The sequence below is a fragment of the Scleropages formosus genome, chromosome 18 (assembly GCF_900964775.1).
Source record: "Scleropages formosus chromosome 18, fSclFor1.1, whole genome shotgun sequence".
Lineage (NCBI taxonomy): Eukaryota > Metazoa > Chordata > Actinopteri > Osteoglossiformes > Osteoglossidae > Scleropages > Scleropages formosus.
This window is the reverse complement of record NC_041823.1, coordinates 1,441,136-1,461,954: the sequence shown is the minus strand read 5'-3', so window position 1 is coordinate 1,461,954 and position 20,819 is coordinate 1,441,136. Positions and strand designations below refer to the sequence as shown.

The 20,819-nt window shown below is 46.1% G+C and overlaps 1 protein-coding gene across 1 annotated transcript; it reads left to right on the top strand.

The window, feature by feature from the left end:
- The first annotated feature begins 1,021 nt into the window (after positions 1 to 1,021).
- LOC108932091 (BOLA class I histocompatibility antigen, alpha chain BL3-6-like) lies at positions 1,022 to 9,944 on the top strand. Its single transcript, XM_029259995.1, has 8 exons — positions 1,022 to 1,107; positions 3,198 to 3,300; positions 3,667 to 3,924; positions 4,357 to 4,623; positions 4,878 to 5,168; positions 5,246 to 5,359; positions 5,508 to 5,561; positions 9,656 to 9,944. Exons 2-8 carry the CDS (start codon positions 3,204 to 3,206, stop codon positions 9,694 to 9,696), a joined length of 1,122 nt encoding a protein of 373 aa, XP_029115828.1. The 5' UTR covers positions 1,022 to 1,107; positions 3,198 to 3,203; the 3' UTR covers positions 9,697 to 9,944.
- Positions 9,945 to 20,819: the final 10,875 nt, after the last annotated feature.

The following is a 20,819-nucleotide window of genomic DNA, read 5'->3' as shown; positions in this document are numbered from 1 at the left end:
TCTAGGGGAAACAAGGGCGTAACATGAGCTGAGTGGCTCTGAGTGGTAACAAGCGGCCAAAAAAGTGACATGTAGCAGAACGAAGCGGAAAGTGCGAGTTCTTTTTACTGTGCTCATTGGTGCAGATATTCAGGTGATTTTTACAATATCGTAACGACCCGCGTTACTGTTTTAGGAGGGAAACTTGTTAAATGTAAATAGTTGCATTCTGGGAAAAATGTGGGATGTGGGTGTACAACCACTGGGGGCACTTCTGGAGAAAATGATGGTGTGACTGTGTCTTCCAGTATCTTGAGAAAGAGCATGGGGGTACTAATTAGACTAGAAAGGTTGACTAGCAGCGTGGATCCTGGAGAAAATGGGGTCCTTGAACGGAGAACATTATTTTCTTGTGTCTCAGTGTTTGAATGAATTGTTCCAAATGAGCACTGCCTCTGTGTTTTTCTTCACCTTATCCAAACCCATGGTGCTGTGTGCTATAATATTTAAAGAATACACAAACACTTTCCAGGGGAAATAAGAACTGAGATGGTGTGAAAGCAGAAAACTTAGGAAAACTAAACTCTTTCAAGTTGGTACAGTACCCTAGCTATGAAACAAAACAAAGCAAAAAGGTCTTCAGCATCTCATTTTTCTTTCGCACACACCCCTAACTAACTTTGTCTCTGTACGAAACACCAAAAGTACAGGAAGGGAACCCACCTCTTCCCTATTGTGTCTAGACAGACAGCTGAAACCTACATGTTGGATATGTATCAGCAACACAAAGTCGACAGACAAAAAAACAGAACAATCAAGCAAAGACAGAATGAATAAATAAACACACAGCAGAAGAGGGGGAATAACCAAAACAAAAAACACCCAAGAGAAAAGTCAGAGTTTCTTGCCAAATCGTGGGGTTTTTAAGAAGGCGGAGTGTGGTGCTGATTGGTCCAGATGGAGGAAGTGACAATGGAGCCGATGATGATGGACAGGGAGGACAACCAATGGGAGACAACAGACCTGTACTGGGAGAAAAACACTCAAACAGAGAAAGGAACAAGAAAACACCTTGAAAATCTGTACAGGGATATAACAGAGATAAACGTCTTCAGGTCAGAAAAAAAGGTATAAAATTTCTCTTTAAATCACATGATATTTTTGATTTAAAGTGACATTTTTAAAATTGACTGGGATTTTCACATGAACAAAGATTACAAGTAATATAAAGATGGTTTTGGACTAACGGTCCAACGTGTCAGTGAGGAAGTGGACATGAATGTCATACAGTCTCTGGTTCTCTTTAGGGAATCACTCTATTGGTGGGACTTTCACCACAACAGCTTACACTGTTTACTCACTTACATTTACCCTATTTACCCATTTAAACAGCTGGGTGATGTCACTCTACAATTTAAGAGTAAATATGTTACTCAGTGGAGCCACAGTAAGAGGTTGGGATGTGAACTTATGTCCTTTCAGGTCAGAAACAGCAGCTGTAACCAATACGCCACCTGCTGGTCCTGGTGCTGTATTCGTTGTTCAGTCCTGTTGAGTCAACGGCAACTCTTGTTGACCACATGTACAGAGTTCCTCCAGAGCATTCTGTCCTCCACTTGTGTCCTTTGTGTTTTCAGGAGTGAGTCCACTGGTAGCAATCAAGTCTATTCATGCAGTCAGTGTGGTTATTATTATTATTATTATTGTTGTTGTTGTTGTATGTAATATATTATATGATAGTATATTAATCCCAGTGTGCCTCATCTAACACAGAACACACGTACAATATAAAAACATAAGCTATTGGACCAGAGTTATTGAATTACACTTTTTAATAATTCTGTTCTTCCTCACATTCACTTTGAAACACCCAAAAACTGCTCTCCATAAAGTGAATGAAGCACTTCTTTGATGTATAACAAACACTTCCTGAATATGCAGTAGTGACCTGTGTAGAGACTCAACACACACCTGTGCAGGTAGAGTTTCTGCTCATAACCAGAAATTGGGGGTGTAGTGGGGAAGCTACAACTGGTGGTGTAGTGGTTAGAGCTACTGCCTCTGAGGCCAAAGATTACAGGTTCTGAATACAAAGTGCTGTTTACCACACATGGGACCTGGGTTGCACATTTTATTCCCAGTGTAGCCCCTACGCAATCTGTTCCCTTGTGTATTTGGGGTGTAAAATAGTTATATAAATATGGAGAGGGTTATGGTTTTGTAACGATGTTTTTTTAATCCTATATTGTACGCTTTTTTTGGTGTTTATTGGTAGGAAAAATGTCATTTAAGGACTGCTCAATCAGTGCTGGTGGGGAAAGTGCTCGCGACCTTGTGGGGCGGGATGTTCCGGGAGAGAAGGGGAAGAGTTGCAACACCGTGTGGGGAGAAAGGAAGTTTTTTTTTGAGACCGGGCTAGGAGAACGAGCCGGTTTGGGTTCGTTCTCGCTCGGGTGTTTCGATAAACTACGCAAACATAACAGCCAGCAGGCGTGAGGTCAGTTGGTTTTGACTAGTTTAAGGGAAAGAGGGGGAACGGTCGGGTCCTGCTCTCTGGTGGGCCTGGGGTTCGAGTCCTGCTTGGGGTGCCATGTTACAGACTGGCATCCCATCCTGGGTGTGTCCCCTCTCCCTCCAGCCTCGTGCCCGGGTTAGGCTCCAGTTTGCCGTGACCCCGCTTGGGACAAGCAGATTCAGACAGTGTGTGTGTGTTTTCTCCAGAGTGACCTACAGTGATTTACCTTTTAGACAACAGGGTAATTCTTACTGTATCAGTTCAGGGTAAAGTCTTTGATCAAGGATTCTACAGCTGGAGGGGGATCGAAACCTGGGTCATTGAAGTGTAAGGTGGAAGCTCTAACCACTGCACCCCCTGCTGCCACAGGTGTTTTACTACATTATGGGTGGTAGTTCTAGTTCAGACTACCAACCAAACTCAACAACTGGGGTCATGGTAAGCGGGAGCTTCACTCGGCAAGACAGAAGGGCAAGGGAACACACCCTGGACAGGCTTCCAGTCCATTACAAGGCAACCCAACCACGGCTCGAACCCCATACCCACCACACAGCGGGCACCATCTGAACCCACCGCACCACTACACTCTCCTCTAGTTCAGATTAATTTACCTGGTTTGTTTCACTAACAACCAATGAACTGTCTTCAAGCTACACAAACCCTACAGCTGTTCTCTTTGCTCTCACTGTTTTATGTGCTTTAGGACAAAATGAGCAGCAGAGACACGGTTTCCAGCATCATCATCATCATGAAGGTACCTGCAGTGGTGCTGTTGATCCTGGGCTCTGTTCACCTGGTCACTACGGGTAAAGTACTGAGTTTTACTACACTGTTATGACTACATATAGTGGTACTGAGTGTATTCACTAACACACTTCAGTGTCAGTATCTGACGTCAAAAAATTGTGACACTGTCAGAATACAACCAATATTAGACATATACAGCATAAGGGCAGACGGAATTATACATGATTGTCATAATTTTATTTCTGCATTTAGATGCAGAATAAATTTTTGTGTTATTTTCTGATTTTTTTGTGTCCGTACGACTGTAATTTAAACATTTATAAATAATTTGAATTTATTCATAGAGATTTAATTCAAGATTTCAGTTGTTGAAGATTAAAGTGTCTGAAATATTAATAAGCTCTTCGTGTTTTTTTCTAAAACAGACTCCCACTCTCTCTCACTAATGGCTACAATCACATCTGGAGAGACACAGTTCCCAGAGATCACTATGGTACTGTTGGTCAATGATGTTCCTGTGGAATATTATGATAGTGGCATAAAGAAGATTGTTTCTCGGAGATACTGGAGGGTAAATGACTCCATACAGGAAACTGATCTCAGAGATTATGTGGTTGCAGACATTGATAATATCCTGCAACAATTATCTCACACACTGATGAAGAAATATAATCACACTCAAGGTGAGCAAACTGTAAATCTGAAGTTTTTCTGACGTCTTTCAGGAAACATATTATTGGTGTTTGAATGTGAATTTCTACCCTAACAGGAAAAGTTATCAAACCTTATATGATGCAGTTTCTAATACACACACACACACACACACACACACACACACACACACACACACACACACATTATCTGAACCGCTTGTCCCATACGGGGTCGCAGGGAACCAGAGCCTAACCAGGCAACACAGGGCGTAAGGCCGGAGGGGGAGGGGACACACCCAGGACGGGACGCCAGTCCGTCACAAGACACCCTAAGTGGGACTAGAACCTCAGACCCACTGGAGAGCAGGACCCGGTCCAACCCACTGCGCGACCGCGCCCCCCTCTGTACGTGAATACAGTGAACATAATAAGTGTCTCTCTGCATTTATCTCGTTTCTACAGGAGTTCATGTTTGTCAGCTGATTGCAGCCTGTGACCTGGAGGATGATACAATGAGCAGATTTTTTGTTATAAATGCCTATGATGGAGAAGAAAAATTTCAATATGATGCTCTCAGTCATACACTGAATACACTTGTGCCAGAGTTTGTCTGGAACAAAGTAACAAGTGACCTCAGAAAACAGACTTTCTCAAATATCTACCGGCCTCTGTGTGTGAGGACACTTAGGAGATACCTGCAGGAGGACAAGGACATACTGCTGAGGAAAGGTACAGTACTGTGTTGGTATCTGTTCACACACTCAGTGAGAGTTCAGTGTAGTTCATAGTCTTGTGTTTCACTGGGAACCCAGACTGGTCTCTACAGGACACTGTATTTACACACAAGTAAAAAGTCCACATTAAACTGTAAAGTTCAACACACTGATGAAAGTGAAATGAGTTATGTTGACTATGGGACATGAATTCCTCATCATTCATCAGTGACAGCTCTCGAACAGTAAGTCCTCTTTCTGACCCCACAGAGCGTCCCAGAGTGAGGGTCATACAGAAGACAGAGCCACACAGCGGAAGGACACAGGTGAGCTGTGTGGCCACCGGCTTCTACCCCCGACGCGTCAACATGACCCTGCTGAGGGACGACCGGCCCGTCCCAGACCGGGAGCTCACGGGAGGAGAGGTGCTGCCCAACGGAGACGGGACCTACCAGCTGAGAAGGAGTCTGAGTGTCAGTGAGGAGGAGCTGAGAGAGAGACACCGCTACACCTGTACTGTGTCGCACCTGAGTGTGGACAACAAGCTGGACGTCAACTGGGGTAAGACACCTGTACGCCTGTACTGTATATGATTTATGATCTATATGAACCATGTGTGTCTGTGCTCTTTGTTCCAGAACCAGAAGCTCCTGCAGACGCGGTGCTCATCAGTGCAGTTCTCATCGCTGTCCTGGTTCTCACTGCACTCATCATCACAGCCATTGTCCTCTGCAGGAAGAGAAGACACACTGGTGAGGAGGATGAGGACTGGATGATGGACAGATCCATTATTGTCACAGTAATAAACTGTGGAGTCACAAGCAGTGACACAGAGGAGGTGTTTCACTGAGGTTTCCCATAACCCTCCTCTACTGATCATACTGTGTCATTTCTTTCCAGAGATCAAGAACTTGTGTCCATCAGCTGTTGGTGTGAAATACGCTGCAGCCCAGAGTGAGTACCACACCTGTGTGAATGTACACTAGTAACACACGTACAGTGTAAAGGGCTCAATGTACCTGACACGTGTCTGTGGGATTCCCACTGCTCTGTCCCTCTATGTCCTCATCGCTCAGTTTGTCCTCTTGACTCCCAGTCACAGACCAGGTGTGTTGAAGGAGAACCTCAGACGTCCTCTTGTGTCCCAACTGAAAGAAAATCTGTTTATAAGATATATTTCCAGGATTTATAGGAAGTTTTTGAAGCTCCACCCCACACTTATGGTATAATGTAAAAGCACAGAAGGGAATTAAGGTTCATTTTTACTCCACTTTACCCCATGTAGGGTATAGTTTCTCCTGTGTGTCTCAGTTGAGGTTTTTTACTGAACAAATAGAACTGATTGAGTCTCAGGAGGATTTGATTCACTTTAACTCCTTCCTTTGGCTCATTTCAGTACTGCAGACTACATTCTTATAAGAACTAAAAGTAAAGAACTAAAATAAATAGTTCAGAATCTCAGCTTCTCCCATCTGACACACAAAACCACACTGAACATTAAAACTGTTTCTGTACACCATATAAACACATTTCATTGCTTCTTCTTCTGATGGTTGAAACAGGTCGTTTTACATTTACCAGATGCTTTCCTCAAAAGTGACTTACACTGTTAATGTTATAATTATTTACCCAGTTGTACAACTGGGTTATTTCACTGGAGCAGTTTAGGGTAAGTATTTTGCTCAAGGGTTCAATAGTCTGAAGTGAGGATCATCCCTGCAACCTTTGGATTCAATGGCTACTAGTAACACTCACCACTACACCACCAGCTGTGTCCTTTGAATGACATTCTCTGCCTAATTATTGTAATTGTAAGAATTTATTTCCACATCATCTTTTGTGCTTTTCAAAATTAACTGATATCAGTGAGACAGAGTTTTGGCAGAATCTTCTTCAAGGGCAGGATGATGCACAGATTCTTCTCCTCTGACCGGGATAGTTATTGTATTGGATTAGTGGGGAAACAATTGGTGTCACTGTAGTCATTCAGGATATTGTCACCTGAAAGTTGCTGTTTTAGTCCCCTGCCTAAGATAATCTTGTAAAATATACGGTTAAGACACCTACTGTGACTTACTCTGCTAAGTACCCATTTAACTGATGCTTTTCTTCAAGGCAATTTACAGTGTTGATACATATAGTTATTTAGCCACTTATACAGCTGGGTAATTTTTACTGGAGCTATATGAAGTAAGTGCCTTCATCTAGAGCGCTACAGCAGTAGGTAGGATTTGAACATGCAACATATGAGTTTACAGACAGCAACCCTACCGAGATGCAACCAGCTACCCCCTTATGTCACAAATCACAGTGAAGCAAAAGTCGGTAGTGGATCAAAGTGCAGAAGTTTACTGTGTGGAGGTGCGAGGAGAGGGAGCAACCAGACAAGGACCCATCTGTGAGGATCTTGGGAAACATGGACATTGTGCAGGACCCAGGTATGTTGGTCTGAGGGAGCCATCTCAGCACTTCAGGATTGCTTTGAACACACAGACTGGAAGATGTTCAAAGATGCTGCTACATGCCATAACATCACAGACTTGGAGGAATACGCAGAATCAGTGACTGGCTATATCAGCAAGTGCATAGATGATGTGACTTCCTTCAAGACCATTACCGCACGTGCAAACCAGAAACTGTGGATGACTGCTGAGGTGCGCTCGCTGCTGAAAACCCGAGACACTGCCTTCAGGTCTGGTGACAAGGCAGCGTACTGCACGGCAAGGGCCAGTCTATCCCGGGCTATCAGAGAGGCGAAGCGCAACTACGCAGGAAGAATCCACCTTTACTTCCTAAACTACAAGGACACAAAGCGCATGTGGCAAGGCATTCAGGCCATCGCAGACTACAAAGCTACATCACTTGTCTGTGATGGTGACGCCTCGCTCCCAGATGCGTTGAATGATTTCTACGCACGGTTCGAAGCACAGAACAACACGCCAGCAGGTAAGGCCACCCCAACTCCCACCAACCAGGTACTTTGCCTGTCTGCTGCAGACGTCAGGAAGACTCTTTCGAGAGTCAACCCACAGAAAGCTGAGGGTCCTGACAGCATTCCTGGCCGGGTACTTAGGGAATGTGCTGTTCAGCTTGCGGCTGTCTTCACGGACATCTTCAACATCTCTCTGAGCCAGGCTGTTGTCCGTGTTTGCTTCAAGACAACCACAATCATCCCTGTGCCAAAGAAATCATCGGTGTCCTGTCTGAATGACTACCGACCGGTTGCACTCACGCCCATCATCATAAAGTGCTTCAAGCGGGTAGTCATGAAACACATAAAGAGCAGTCTTTGTACCACACTGGACCCATTCCAGTATGCCTACCATCCCATCCATTCAACAGAAGATGCCATATCTGCTGCCATCCACCTTTCCCTGACCCATCTGGACAAAAAGGATAACTGTGTAAGGATGCTGTTCATTGACTTCAGTTCAGCATTCAACACAATCATCCCCCAGAAACTAATTAGAAAACTGAGCCTGCTGGGTCTGACTACCTTCCTCTGCAACTGGATCCTGAACTTCTTGACTGGGCGACCTCAGTCTGTCAGGATCGGCAACACTACCTCCAGCACCACCACACTGAACACCGGTGCTCCCCAGGGCTGTGTGCTCAGTCCACTGCCGTTTACCCTACTGATTTATGACTGTGCTGCAAAGTTCAGTTCAAATCATATCATCAAGTTTGCTGACGACACTACAGTTGTGGGCCTCATCAGCAACGATGACGAGTCAGCATACAGAGAGGAGGTGACCCACCTCGCAGAATGGTGTAAAGACAACAGTCTATCTCCAAATGTTGACAAGACTAAAGAGATAATTATTGATTTCAGGAGGACCCAAGTAGACCACTCACCTCTGCACATCAATGGAACAGCTGTGGAGAGAGTCAAAAACTCCAAGTTTCTTGGTGTGCACATGACAGAGGACCTCTCCTGGACCCTGAACACTACCTGCCTAGCCAAGAAGGCCCAGCAGCGTCTTCATTTCTTCCATCAGCATCTCCCATCCTCACTACGTTCAAAAGAGGGATGACAGAGAGCGTCTTGACCAGCTGTCTCACCACATGGTACGGGAACTGCACAGCCTCCGACCGCAAGACCCTACAGCGAGTGATAAGAACAGCTGAAAAGATCATCGGAGTTCCTCTTCCCTCCATCGACTCCACATGCAACAACCGTTGCATCCGCAAGGCCAACACCACTGTGGACGACCCCTCTCATCGATCTCATGGACTCTTCGCCCTGTTGCCATCTGGCAGGAGGTACAGGAGCATCCACGCCACCACCAGCAGACTCCGCAACAGTTTCTTCCCTGAGGCAGTTAGACTTCTCAACACCCAGCTACCTCCCAACATTCAACTGGTTCCGTTGACCAATTAACTCAGTACTACACTACTCCACAACTGCCTACAGCTCACAGCCATACCCGCGTCCTATCCTGTGTAGTTATTTATTTATTTACTTATTCATTGCCTTATGCTATGTTCTGTCTTGCATCATGGTCTCCGAAGAAACGACATTTCGTTCCACTGTGCACAAGGTGTATGGAGGAATGACAATAAAAACTACTTGTAACTTGTAAATTGTAACTTGGATGCGGAGGAGGTAGGAGATGGTGTCGTGAGTCTTTCCAGTGGAGGGGAGATGAAGACACCATCAAGTTCAGAGCCACAGTGGAGGCTGTGGACAAAAGCAGAGTCAGAGTCCAAATGTTGGGACTGAGTGTTTGAGGTCAAGAGTGTTCAAACGGGCGACGCTGAAGAACTAGAATGTGTGGGAACCCCAGCAGTGCCGAGAAATCGGTGCTTTTAAAACATTTATTTAACATTTTAATGCTGAGACTTGCCAAGCAAACATTTTACATTAAATCTGTCCAGTTTTTGTACATTTAACACTTTAGCCGTGAGAAACTGTTCCTGTTTAATGCTTTTGGTTTTATGACTTTATGGTACATTTTTCTGGTTTTTATGATGAATAGACCTATAACTCAGCCCTGTTGCCTCCATATTATTTTATTCTGTTTAAACTTTTTTTTCATTCTTTTCAGAAAGTGACGCAGATTCATCAAGCAGCTCCTCGGTATCTTAGTGACTTTACTGCTGGTGTTTCCTGTAAACCTTCCAGAAACTGGACTGAGTCCATCATTTATAACAAACATGAGTACTTGTGTGGCAACATGTTGTGTGATATTGTACTTTGAAAAAGAAATTCTTGCTGTATTCTGTCTTTTATGGCACAAAGGTGTTTAATGCAACTTTCCCTTTGCTTTGCTGTACAGATGCTCCTCGACTTACGATGGTTTGACTTACGATTTTTTTTGACTTTATGATGGTGCGATAGCGATACACATTCAGTAGAAACGATACTTCCAATTCTGAATGTAGATTTTTTTCCCAGGCAAACGATATATGTGGTACGATACTCTCTCGTGATCCTGGGCAGCGGTAGCGATGCGCACCTCCCAGTCTGTTACGCTGTCGCTAGTGTAAACAACCGATACTCTACAGCGTTCTGTTTCCAGTGTTTTTTTTGGATACCCCGTATCTATATTGTGCTTTGTGCAACCAGCATGTCTACGAAACACCCATCTGTGTTTCCTGTTGCTGGCGAGAAGAAGAAGAGGAAGGCATTTACTCCTGGACAGAAACTGTAATTATTATATTTATTATTATATTTTAATGTCTTCTGTTTGGAAACTCCTGTTTTAAAATATACTTTTCCTGTCTGCTCTCCTTAATCCATTAAGAAACAGTGATATTAATGTTTCCTTTTTTCATAAATTGCAATAGGATGCTTTTTATACAATTTTTGTGACAAAAAAATAAAATAAATTGTACTACTTTCTGTATCTGCGCTGTAGCATCTGTTTCAGTACAGCTTTGAAACATCTTGGAATGTAATTTCTGTTTGCCTACAATCATCTTGAAAAAATCATTAAAATTCCTGAACCCAAAGAATTTCCATCACAGAAGTATGTGTCAAGTGTATGATGTTTGTTCCAGAACCAGAAGCTCCTGCAGACGTTGTGCCCATGTGTACAGCTCTGTCTCAGGTGTGACTGTACTCATCATCATCATCACCATCATCATCATCACAGCCATTGTCCTCTGCAGGAGGAGAAGACACCCTGAGGAGTGCCATATAAAACTGAGCGTTCCAATTGAAGTCGGGTGCTTAACAGGAGCCAAGTGCTGCTGGTTGAGGTGCGGGCGTAGTCGTGACAATTAGTTTGTACCCTTTTCAGAAAAGGAAGAGTTTGATTCAGTCACCATCTGCTGAGGATGTTCATAAAAGTAATGGTGCTCTTTGCCTTAAAAGCTGTATTTGAAACCTGGGTTACATATTCAGTGTACATCAGGTACAATCACGTCTTACACACTTTTCACCTACATACAGAGGAATCAGGAGGAGACTCCGGTCACGGGGGTCCAGAGCGCCACTACCTGCTATAATCCTGGCTAACCTGCGCTCCATTCAGAATAAAATGGAAGAGATAAGGACATATGCGAGGTATGCTTTTGAATTTCGAGAAGCTGCCCTTCTCTGTTTTACTGAAACTTGGCTGCAAGCGGCTGCCTTGGACTTTCTTTTTGATATAAGCGGCTTTTCACTTGTACGAGCAGACAGGAATGAAAATTCCGGAAAAAGCCGGGGGGGGGGGGGGGGGGGGGGTATGTGTTTACATAAATTATGTGGTGGTGTCGACAATATTCTGTTAAACTGCTATTATGTAATAATGACTTTGAACTGCTGGGTATTGGGTTGAGACCATTTCACCTCCCTCGGGAATTTAGTTACATCCTGCTACTTGTTGTTTACGTTCCACCAAGCGGCAAAGTGCATCGGGCTGCTGCTTCTATAGAGGACAGTGTGTGCAATTTACAACTACAATTTCCCGATGCTCCCACCATTGTCCTTGGTGATTTTAACACCTGCAACCTGGATAAAACTTTGCCAGGATCTCAACAGGTTGTAGCATGCGGAACGAGGAAGGATAACATACTGGACAAATGTTGCATAAACATTAGTAATGCCTACCAGTCTAGAAGCAAAGCCCCAATAGCCAATTCTGATCATAATGTGGTGCATCTTATTCCAACTTATCGGACCAAACTAAAAAGCAATAAACCTTTGAAAAGGGTGGTAAGGCACTGGACGCAGGACAGCAAAGAGGCTTTGGGAGCCTGTTTTGACTGTACTGACTGGGAGGTGCTGAGGGAGGGCACTTTGGACTCAGCATGCTCAGTTACAATTGATTACATTAATTTTTGTGTTGAGTCTATTATTCCTATAAAAACAATTAAGGTGTACCCTAATAACAAATCCTACATAACTAAAGATATAAAATGTATAATATATCAGAGGAAAATAGCCTTTAAAAATAAGGAGAAACTGGAGCTGAGAAAGAGGGACAAGCAGGTGAGAGATAAAATTAAGAAGGAAATGGATATTCATAAGAGATATCTAGAAGAGTCTTTAAAGGCTAATAACCTGAGAAAAATGGGGGAGACCATGAAAAGCATGGCAGGTATGCCCAGCAAACAACAGAAGTCGTTGGTAACAAACGACGAGGTGGCCTCTGCTGTAGAGCTCAATACTTTTATCACCAGGTTTAAGACCTCTGGGACTGTAGAGAGTTGCAGTGATGTGCTGAGATCAGTACTTATAAGGCCTGATGATAGAGTGAAAATCTCAGTAGGACAGGTGGCCAACGCATTTAGAAATCTTAATGAACGGAAGTCCACCGGCCCCGACATCAGTGCCTCTGTTTTGAAGAACTACAAGGAGGAGCTCGCCTCTGTGTGGCAGCCCATTTTCCAGCAATCGCTGGATACGCACACGGTCCCCAGAGCCTGGAAAACTTCCCATGTAATACCACTTCCTAAGAAAAAATGTCCTAAAGAGTGTAATGATTATCGACCTGTAGCTCTTACTTCGGTACTGATGAAATCTCTGGAAAAAAATAATGTCCCATTTGCTCTCTCAGTCTTTTCAGGGGAAATTAGACCCTTACCAGTTTGCTTACAAGCGCGAGCGCAGCACTGAAGATGCAGCAGCCACCCTCATGCATCTTGTTTTAAAGCATTTGGATACACCGAAAAGCAAACCCTGTGCTAGAGTATTGTTTATCGATTTTTCTTTGGCGTTTAATACAATCAAACCAGACTTGCTGCTCTCCAAAATGCACCAGTTGGGGATAAATTCATGTCTCATTCATTGGTACAGTTCTTTTCTCACTACAGACATCAGCTGGTTGAAATTAATAACACATACTCCCCCTTGCGTATAACAAGCACTGGCGCTCCTCAAGGTTGTGTCAGTTCACCACTGTTATTCACTATTTACACCAACGATTGTGTCATCAGTACACTTAATCATTATCTCATCAAATTTTCTGATGACACAGCATTGGTAGCACTGATGACCGACGGAGAGAAGCCAGACTCCTATTTTGACAGTGTGAATGCAGTGGTCCAGTGGTGCACCCAGGACACCCTTATTTTAAATCCCATCAAAATAGAGGAAATCCTTTCTGGATCCACTCAGTTCACACCAGTCCCAGTCACCATTCACAACAAACCTATAAAGCAGTCCTCAACTGTCAAATATCTGGGAGTGTATGTGGATAATTCCCTATCTTGGTCATATCATGTGGATTACATATGCAATAAGGTCCAACAGAGAATCTACTTTCTGAGGAGACTCAGATGTTTTGGTGTCAGCAAGGAGATTCTTTATTTATTCTTTTGTTCCACAATTCGCCGCATTCTGCTATACGGAAGCCCGGTTCGGCTCTGTGGCCTCTCAGTTAAGCTGAAAAGCAGAATTTTAAGACTGCTGAACATTTGCTCAAAGATGGTGGGTCATTCTTTGGTAAATTCTTTCCTTGACAGTTGCACCAAGCATACCCTCAAATTGGCAGAGAAGATCAGTTCAGACCATTCTCATGTTCTACGTGAGGAGTTTCAGCTTCTGCCCTCTGAGAGATGTTTTAGAGTGTCAGACTGTAAGAGGAATAAGTACAAACATTCTTTTATTCCTCATTCCATCACATTACTGAATCAACAGAGCAGGTCAAGGAGGTAACCCCCCCTCTACCCTACGCACACATATTTGCACATACACATACACACACACACACACACACACACACACACACACACATACATACAAGTAGATACACCCCATTAATTGTATGGATTTTCATTGATGTACCCACTAAAGGCAAATGCATATTTATTCATGCTGTTTCTATGAATTTGTATTTATGTAATGGCTTTTTTTTATTGTTTTGTGTGATGTCTGAGGTAAATTGATTGCTGAGCTGGTGAAGCAAGACACATTTCTGTGCAAACAAAGTGTTATCTTATACACTGTATATGTATTTTTATACATACACAATATATGTAATATACTGCATATATATATACAAGTATGATATATAGTATTAATGTGTATGATAAATGTATAGGCCTGTTATTATATATACTATTCTTATATACTGTATACAAAATAACAGGCCTACATGTGACCCTGCTTGGGACAAACAGCTTCAGACAATGTGTGCGTGTGTGTGTGTGTCTAACAGGTAATAATAATACTTTGTAATGTGTTTTGAGGCTGTGCACTGAGTTGTGAAATGAAAAATCACTGTGGAACAGGCTTTACCAGGTCGACGTGACCTGATAGTTGTCCTGCTTGCCTACCAGGAGCATGTTATCAAGGGCAGATGTTCCTGCGTTGCCTGGAGAAAGGTCGGTTAAAGAAAAAACTGGATGGTGGGGTTGGAGCACTGTCTCTCACACCTAATACTAACTGCTTAACGTCACGGCTGTCCGAACATTACCCTCTTGGCTCATTCCTTCCCGATTTCAGCGTGGAGGAGATTCCTGACGAGAAACGCATGCAGTGGTCATTGGTTGTTTAGTGGTAAAATTCTGCCCCGCTGCCCAGGTTTGGGTTTCATTCCTTGCTGATATAAAAGTCTTGTAATGTTCACAATGAACTGGTACTTGTCTTACATACAGCTACTGTGTTGGTACCTGTAACTGTTTGACCACTTTCTCTTACCTGATACCAAGAGGTCATCATCACGGTTGTCCAGACATTACCCTCATGGCTCGTTTCATCCTGATTTCAGTGCCCAGGAGATCCCAACTAGAAGCACACTTTTCGGGCAGTGGTGGTTCCACGGTAGGATTCTTACCTCCGACGCAAGAGACCTGTGTTCACTTGGGGAATTGTCCCTGTGGCTCGTGACATGGCACCGCTGGGACATGTTCATCTAGTGCTCAGGATCATCTGTGTGTGGGGAAGATCCCGAATATCCCCAGATCTGAGGACCCTTCAGGAAAAAGTATTCATCCACAGTTTTATCTGCTGGCACTGTGATTTCTGTGCTCTCCAGCCTCCTTTGTAACAAGTGAAAGTATTTTTTCAAACGCAGGAGAATGTGAATAAAAAAAGAACGGGTCAGACCCAGGACAGTTGTACAGAATGTTCCAGAATAAAACTCTTGAGGTGTTATTTCATGTCTGAAGGTCACAAATGCACCTGGAAATTATCCCTCTAGTTCGTTCTGCTGATTGAAAAAATACAGTCAGACCATCTGTAGTGATGTCGTGGGGAACCGAGGGAGCCGGAACGGCTGGACCCGAGTGCAGGATTGTTTGTCTGCACTCAATGGATCAGGCGAGTTCTCGGGGTCGGTGACAGGTGAAGTGTCAGTCGATTGGCAGTCGAGTTAGAGCAAGGATCCGTGGACGTGGTCAGGGGACGAAGCGAAAGGCCGAAAACAGGAAACAAGGGTTGTGTGAGAACAGGACATTGCAAAGGAGGACAGTTGTCTCAGATGGGATTCCGCAAGTGTACAGGATGAGGAGGGTCTTTTAAAGGTGAGTGGTTAGACTGGTGCTTGATTGGTGTCAGGTGCTGTTGACTGAGGTGCGGGCATGGATGTGACAGTAACCCCCTCCCTATGAGCGGCTCCAGCCTCCCTGTGGTGCCTGGAAGGGGGGTGGCCTCTGGGATGGGGCTCCAGCTTATCTGGATGGTCCCGATGGAAATCAGCAATGAGAAACGGATCGAGAATGTCGCAAGCTGGTACCCAGCTGTGTTCCTCAGGACCATACCCCTCCCAGTCCATAAGGTAGTACAACCCCCCATGCCGGCGCTTGGAATCCAGGATGGTGCGAACGGTGTAAGCCTCTTCCCCATCCACGTTCAGCAGAGGGGGTTTTGGTTCACCCTGGGTGGCTTTGAGCAAGGAAGTACCATAGGGCTTGAGAAGGGAGACATGAAACGTGGGGTTGATGCGCAAGTGAGGAGGCAACTGTAACCGGTAGGTGACTGGAGTGATCCTACGAAGGTTTTTATATGGGCCTATAAACTGCGGGCTGAGCTTCTTAGAGGGCAGTTTCAGGCGATTGTCTCTTGCGGATAGCCATACCCATTGCCCAGGCTGAAAAAACAAGATGCAGCGGTGTCGGTCCGCTTGTTCTTTGTACCAGAAGACACTTTGTTGGAGGTGGTCTCTCACTGTTCACCAGGCCTTCTCGCTCTGCAGGTACCAGGAATCCACAGCAGGGACCTCTGGGGAAGCAGTGTGCCAGGGAAAAAAGGAGGCTGGTAACTAAGGACACACTAGAAAGGGGACAGGCCTGTGAAGAAATGGGATAAGGAATTATGGGCGTATTCGGCCCATGGCAGGAAATGTAACACCTGGTCTTGGTCCTTTCCACAGTAGCTCCTCAGAAAGCGACCAAGGTCTTGGTTCAAATGCGCCACTTGTCCATTAGCCTCAGGATGGTATCCAGACGTGAGGCTCACAGACACTCAGAGCTTCTCCATAACTCCCTCCATACCCTGGACACGAGCTGAGGACCCCGGTTGGAGACAAGATCCTCGGGTAACCCGAAGATCCAGAATACATTCTAAAAGAGATGCTCAGCCATGGCCAGGGCAGTGGGGAATTGGTGCAAAGGAAGCAGACAACAGGACTTAGAAAACCTGTCCAACACCACCAGGATCACTGTATTACCTTCTGAGGGCAGTAGGGCTGTCAGAAAGTCCACCGCTACATGAGACCACGGCCTGACTGGAACCGGAAGGGGCTCTAACAGCCCTGTAGGTTTCTGGTTCAGGGTCCTAGACTAGGCACCCTCACATGCCTCCGCAAATTCCTGTATGTTCTCCCGAAGAAAGGACCACCAGTATTTCTTTTCGAGCAGAGCCACGGTCCATCAACACCCTGGGTGGCCTGCGACTGGGGTTTCGTGCACCCAATGGAATAGCTGGGGCCTCATCCTGGGAGGAACGTACTCCTTGCCTTCGGGGGTGTCGGCTGGACTGGGTTCCTCCGTTTGGGCCTGCTGGAGGTCCTGCATGAACTGTCAACAAATGGGGGCCACAAACCAAGTGCTGGGCAGGATGGGCTCGGGCGCGTCTGGAGTCAGGTCTTTGTTGTACAGCCAAGACAGGGCTTCTGCCTTGGCATTCTTGGAACCGGGGCGGAAAGAGACGGTGAACCTGAATCTGGTGAAAAAAGAGCCTAACGGGCTTGTCGAGGATTAAGTTTATGGGCGGATTTAAGGTAGTCCAAATTTCTGTGGTCCGTAAGAACTAAAAACAGGTGAGCAGCCCCTTCCAACCAGTGCCACCACTCCTCCAGCGCCATTTTGATCGCTAACAGCTCCCTGTTACCAATGTCATAATTTCGTTCGGCAGGCGACAATTTACAGGAGAAGTATGTGCATGTGTAGAGCTTGGTTGAGGTTCCCTGCCTCTGTGACAAAACCACCCTGACCCCCACGGTTGAGGCATCTACCTCGACCACAAAAGGTAGCGACGGATCAGGATGTTTAAGTATCGGTATGGCTGTGAACTGCACCGATCCTGGAAAGCCTCACAGGCGTCTTTCAACCAGGAGAGCTGGAACTGTTTGCCCTTGAGTAGCAAGGTGAGGAGTGCTGTGAGGCTACTGAATCCACGAAAGAACTGGCGGTAAAAGTTCGCAAACCCCAAAAAGCATTGTAGGGCCTTCACGGTAGTCAGACAGGGCCAATCCAGCACTGTCTGGACCTTAGCCGGGTCCATCTCTACCCCGTCAGGACCAAGGACGACGCCCAGGAAAGAAACCCGCTTCTGGTGAAACAGACATTTTTCCCCCTTGACAAAGGGGCCATTAGCTAGGAGGCAACTGAGGACTTGTCTCACATGGGTTACGTGTTCGGCCATCGAAGGCGAAAACATGAGGATATTGTCCAAATACAGTAGGACACATTTATTCACCAAATCACCCAACAAGTGATTGACGAAAGCCTGGAATACAGAGGGGGCATTGGCTAACTAGAACGGCTTAACCAGGTACTCGTAGTGACCTAGGTGGTTCTGAATGTAGTTTTCCACTCATCCCCCTCTCTTATCCGGATGAGGTTATATGCACTGCGGCGGTCTAACTTTCCCCCCTTAATGTGATCTCACAGCGGCACGTGGAAATGCAGTGTACCTCTGCAAAAGCAGCATCCATGAAACAACTAGCTGTTCCTGAATCAATGAATGCATGTGCAACCAAGGCGCGACTCCTTATCCCACGTTAGGACTATAGGAAAAGTGAGCTACGGGACTGCCTGGAGGGAGTTACTCACCTTGGGTTGTCTAGCACAGGATCGTCTTGTGACGGATCTCTCCGGGCAGGCCGCAAAGTAATGCCTGGCTCTTCCACAGTAAAGGCAAAGGCCCTCTTGGAAGCGTTGCTGCTTTTCAATGGGGGTCAGGTGTCCTCGTCCGACCTGCAAGGGTGCTGGGGCCTCTCTGGTGGCCAGCTGAGGAGATGAGTTGACCGGTAAATGGAGAGCTTCGCCTTATGGCTCAACTCCCCCTTCACCACTACAGTCCGGTAGAGTGACCGCATTAGTGCTGCTGCTGCTCCCAGTCTGCGGCCGATCTCACGCTCCCTTCTCCCATCACTCGTGAACAAGACCCCAAGATACTTAAACTCCTCCACCTGGGGCAAATTCTCTCCCTTTACCTGGAGGGGGCATGCCATCCTTTTTTGTGAGAGAACCGTAGACTCAGACTTTGAGGTGCTGATCCTCATCCCAACTGCTTCACACTCGGCTGCAAACCGTTCCAGTGCGTGTTGGAGGCAACCATGTGACGGTGCCAAAAGAACATCATTTGCAAAGAGCAGAGATGTTACCCTCCGACTCCAACACAGAATGCCCTCCTGACCTCGACTTCACCTTGATATCCTGCCCATGAAGACCACAAACAGGTGTGGAGATAAGGCACAACCTTAGCAGAGTCCAACAGCCACATTGAACGAGTTTGGCTTAATGCCAAGTATGCGGACATAGCTTTCGTTCCGTGTGTACAGATATCGAATGGTCCGCAGTAGTGGCCCTGGCACCCCATGCTCCCTAAGCACCTCCCACAGAATTTCCCGGGGAACACGGTCATAGGCATCCTCCAAGTCCACAAAACACATATAGACTGGATTAACAAATTCCCATGCCCCTTCAATTATCTGTGAGAGGGTAAAAAGCTGGTCCACTGTTCCATGGCCAGGGCAGAATCTGCATTGTTCCTCTTCAATCTGAGGTTCAGCTCTCTGCCAGAGTCTCCTTTCCAGCACCCCAGGAAAGACTTTCCCAGGGAAGCTGAGAAGTGTGATACCCGAATAGCTGGCACACACTCTCCAGTCCCCTTTCTTAAAGACAGGGACCACCACCCCAGTTTGCCAGTCCAAAGGCACTGCCCTAAGGTCCATGCAACATTGCAGAGGCGTGTCAGCCATGACAGCCCTGCAACATCCAGGGCCTTAAGCATTTCGGGCGGATCTCATCCACCCCCGGTGCTTGCCACTGTGAAGCTTACCAATTACCTCAGTGACTTCCACCAGGGAAATGGACTCTGACAGCCCGGAAGCCTCTGGACTTGACTGCTGTAAGGGAGGCATATCACTCGAGTTTAAGAGTTTCTCAAAGTGCCCCTTCCACCTCCCGACAATGTCCTCATCAGAGGCCAGAGTTTCTCCACTCTTGCTGAGCACAGCCTGAGCGAAGCTCCTCCGACCCCTTCTGAGCTGCTGGATGGTTCTCCAGAACCCCTTTGAAGCTGACCGATAGTCGTTTTCCATAGCCTTTCCAAACTCCTCCCATGCCCCAGATTTTGTTTCTGCAATTGCAGCCGCTGCTGCCTTTTTCGCCTGCCGGTACCTGTCTGCTGAGTCAGGAGTCCCCAGAGCCAACCAGGCCCTAAAGGCCTCCTTCTTCAGCTTGACAGCTTCCCTCACCATCGGTGTCCACCAGTGGGTGCTTGGGTTGCCACCATGACTGGCACCAACAAGCTTTTGGCCACAGCTGTGCCTGGCTGCTTCTACATGGAGGTTTTGAACAAGATCCATTCAGACTCCATGTCCCCTACCTCCTCCAGGACATAGGAGAAGCTTTCCCGGAGGTGCGAGGTAAAATCATTCCGGACAGAGTCCTCCAACAGTCGATCCCAGCACACCCTCATTAAACGTCTGGGCCTACCAGGTCTGTCCATCAGTTTTCCCTGCCATCTGATCCAACTCACCACCAGATGGTGATCAGTTCACAGCTCAGCACCTCTCTTCACCTGAGTGTCCGGAACACGTGGCCTCAAGTCAGATGAAACGACTACAAAGTCAATCATTGACCTTTGGCCCAAGGAGCTCTGATACCAAGTACACTTATGAGCATCCTTGTGTTCGAACATGGTATTTGTTATGGACAAACCATGACTAGCACAGGAGTCCAATAACATTTCACCATTCGGGTCCAGATCAGGCAAGCCGTTCTTCCTAATCACCCCCCGCCAGATTTCCCAGTCATTGCTAACATGAGCGTTGAAGTCCCCAGCAGGACTACGGAGTCTGTAGGTGGGGCCCTATCCAGAACCCCACCCACCCTCTCCAAGAAGGTCAAATACTCTGAACTGCTGTTTGGTGCATAAGCACACACAATAGTCAAAGTTTTCCTCTCTGCGACCCTAAGTCACATTGAGGTGACCCTCTTGTCCACCGGGGCAAACTCCAACTGTATGGCAGCCAGCCGGGGTCTTCTAAGTATCCCCACACCTGCCTGGCACCTCTCACCTTGTGCAACTCCTGAGTAGGAGAGGGACCACCCCCTATCGAGGAGTTTGGTTCCAGAGACAACACTGTGAGTGGAGGTAAGCCCAACTAT

Coding starts and splice junctions, on each gene's coding strand:
- LOC108932091 (XM_029259995.1), top strand. CDS start 3,204: ATGAGCAGCAGAGACACGGTTTCCAGCATCATCATCATCATGAAGGTA. Junction 5,169..5,245: donor CAAGCTGGACGTCAACTGGG/GTAAGACACCTG, acceptor TCTTTGTTCCAG/AACCAGAAGCTCCTGCAGAC. Junction 5,562..9,655: donor GAAATACGCTGCAGCCCAGA/GTGAGTACCACA, acceptor CATTCTTTTCAG/AAAGTGACGCAGATTCATCA.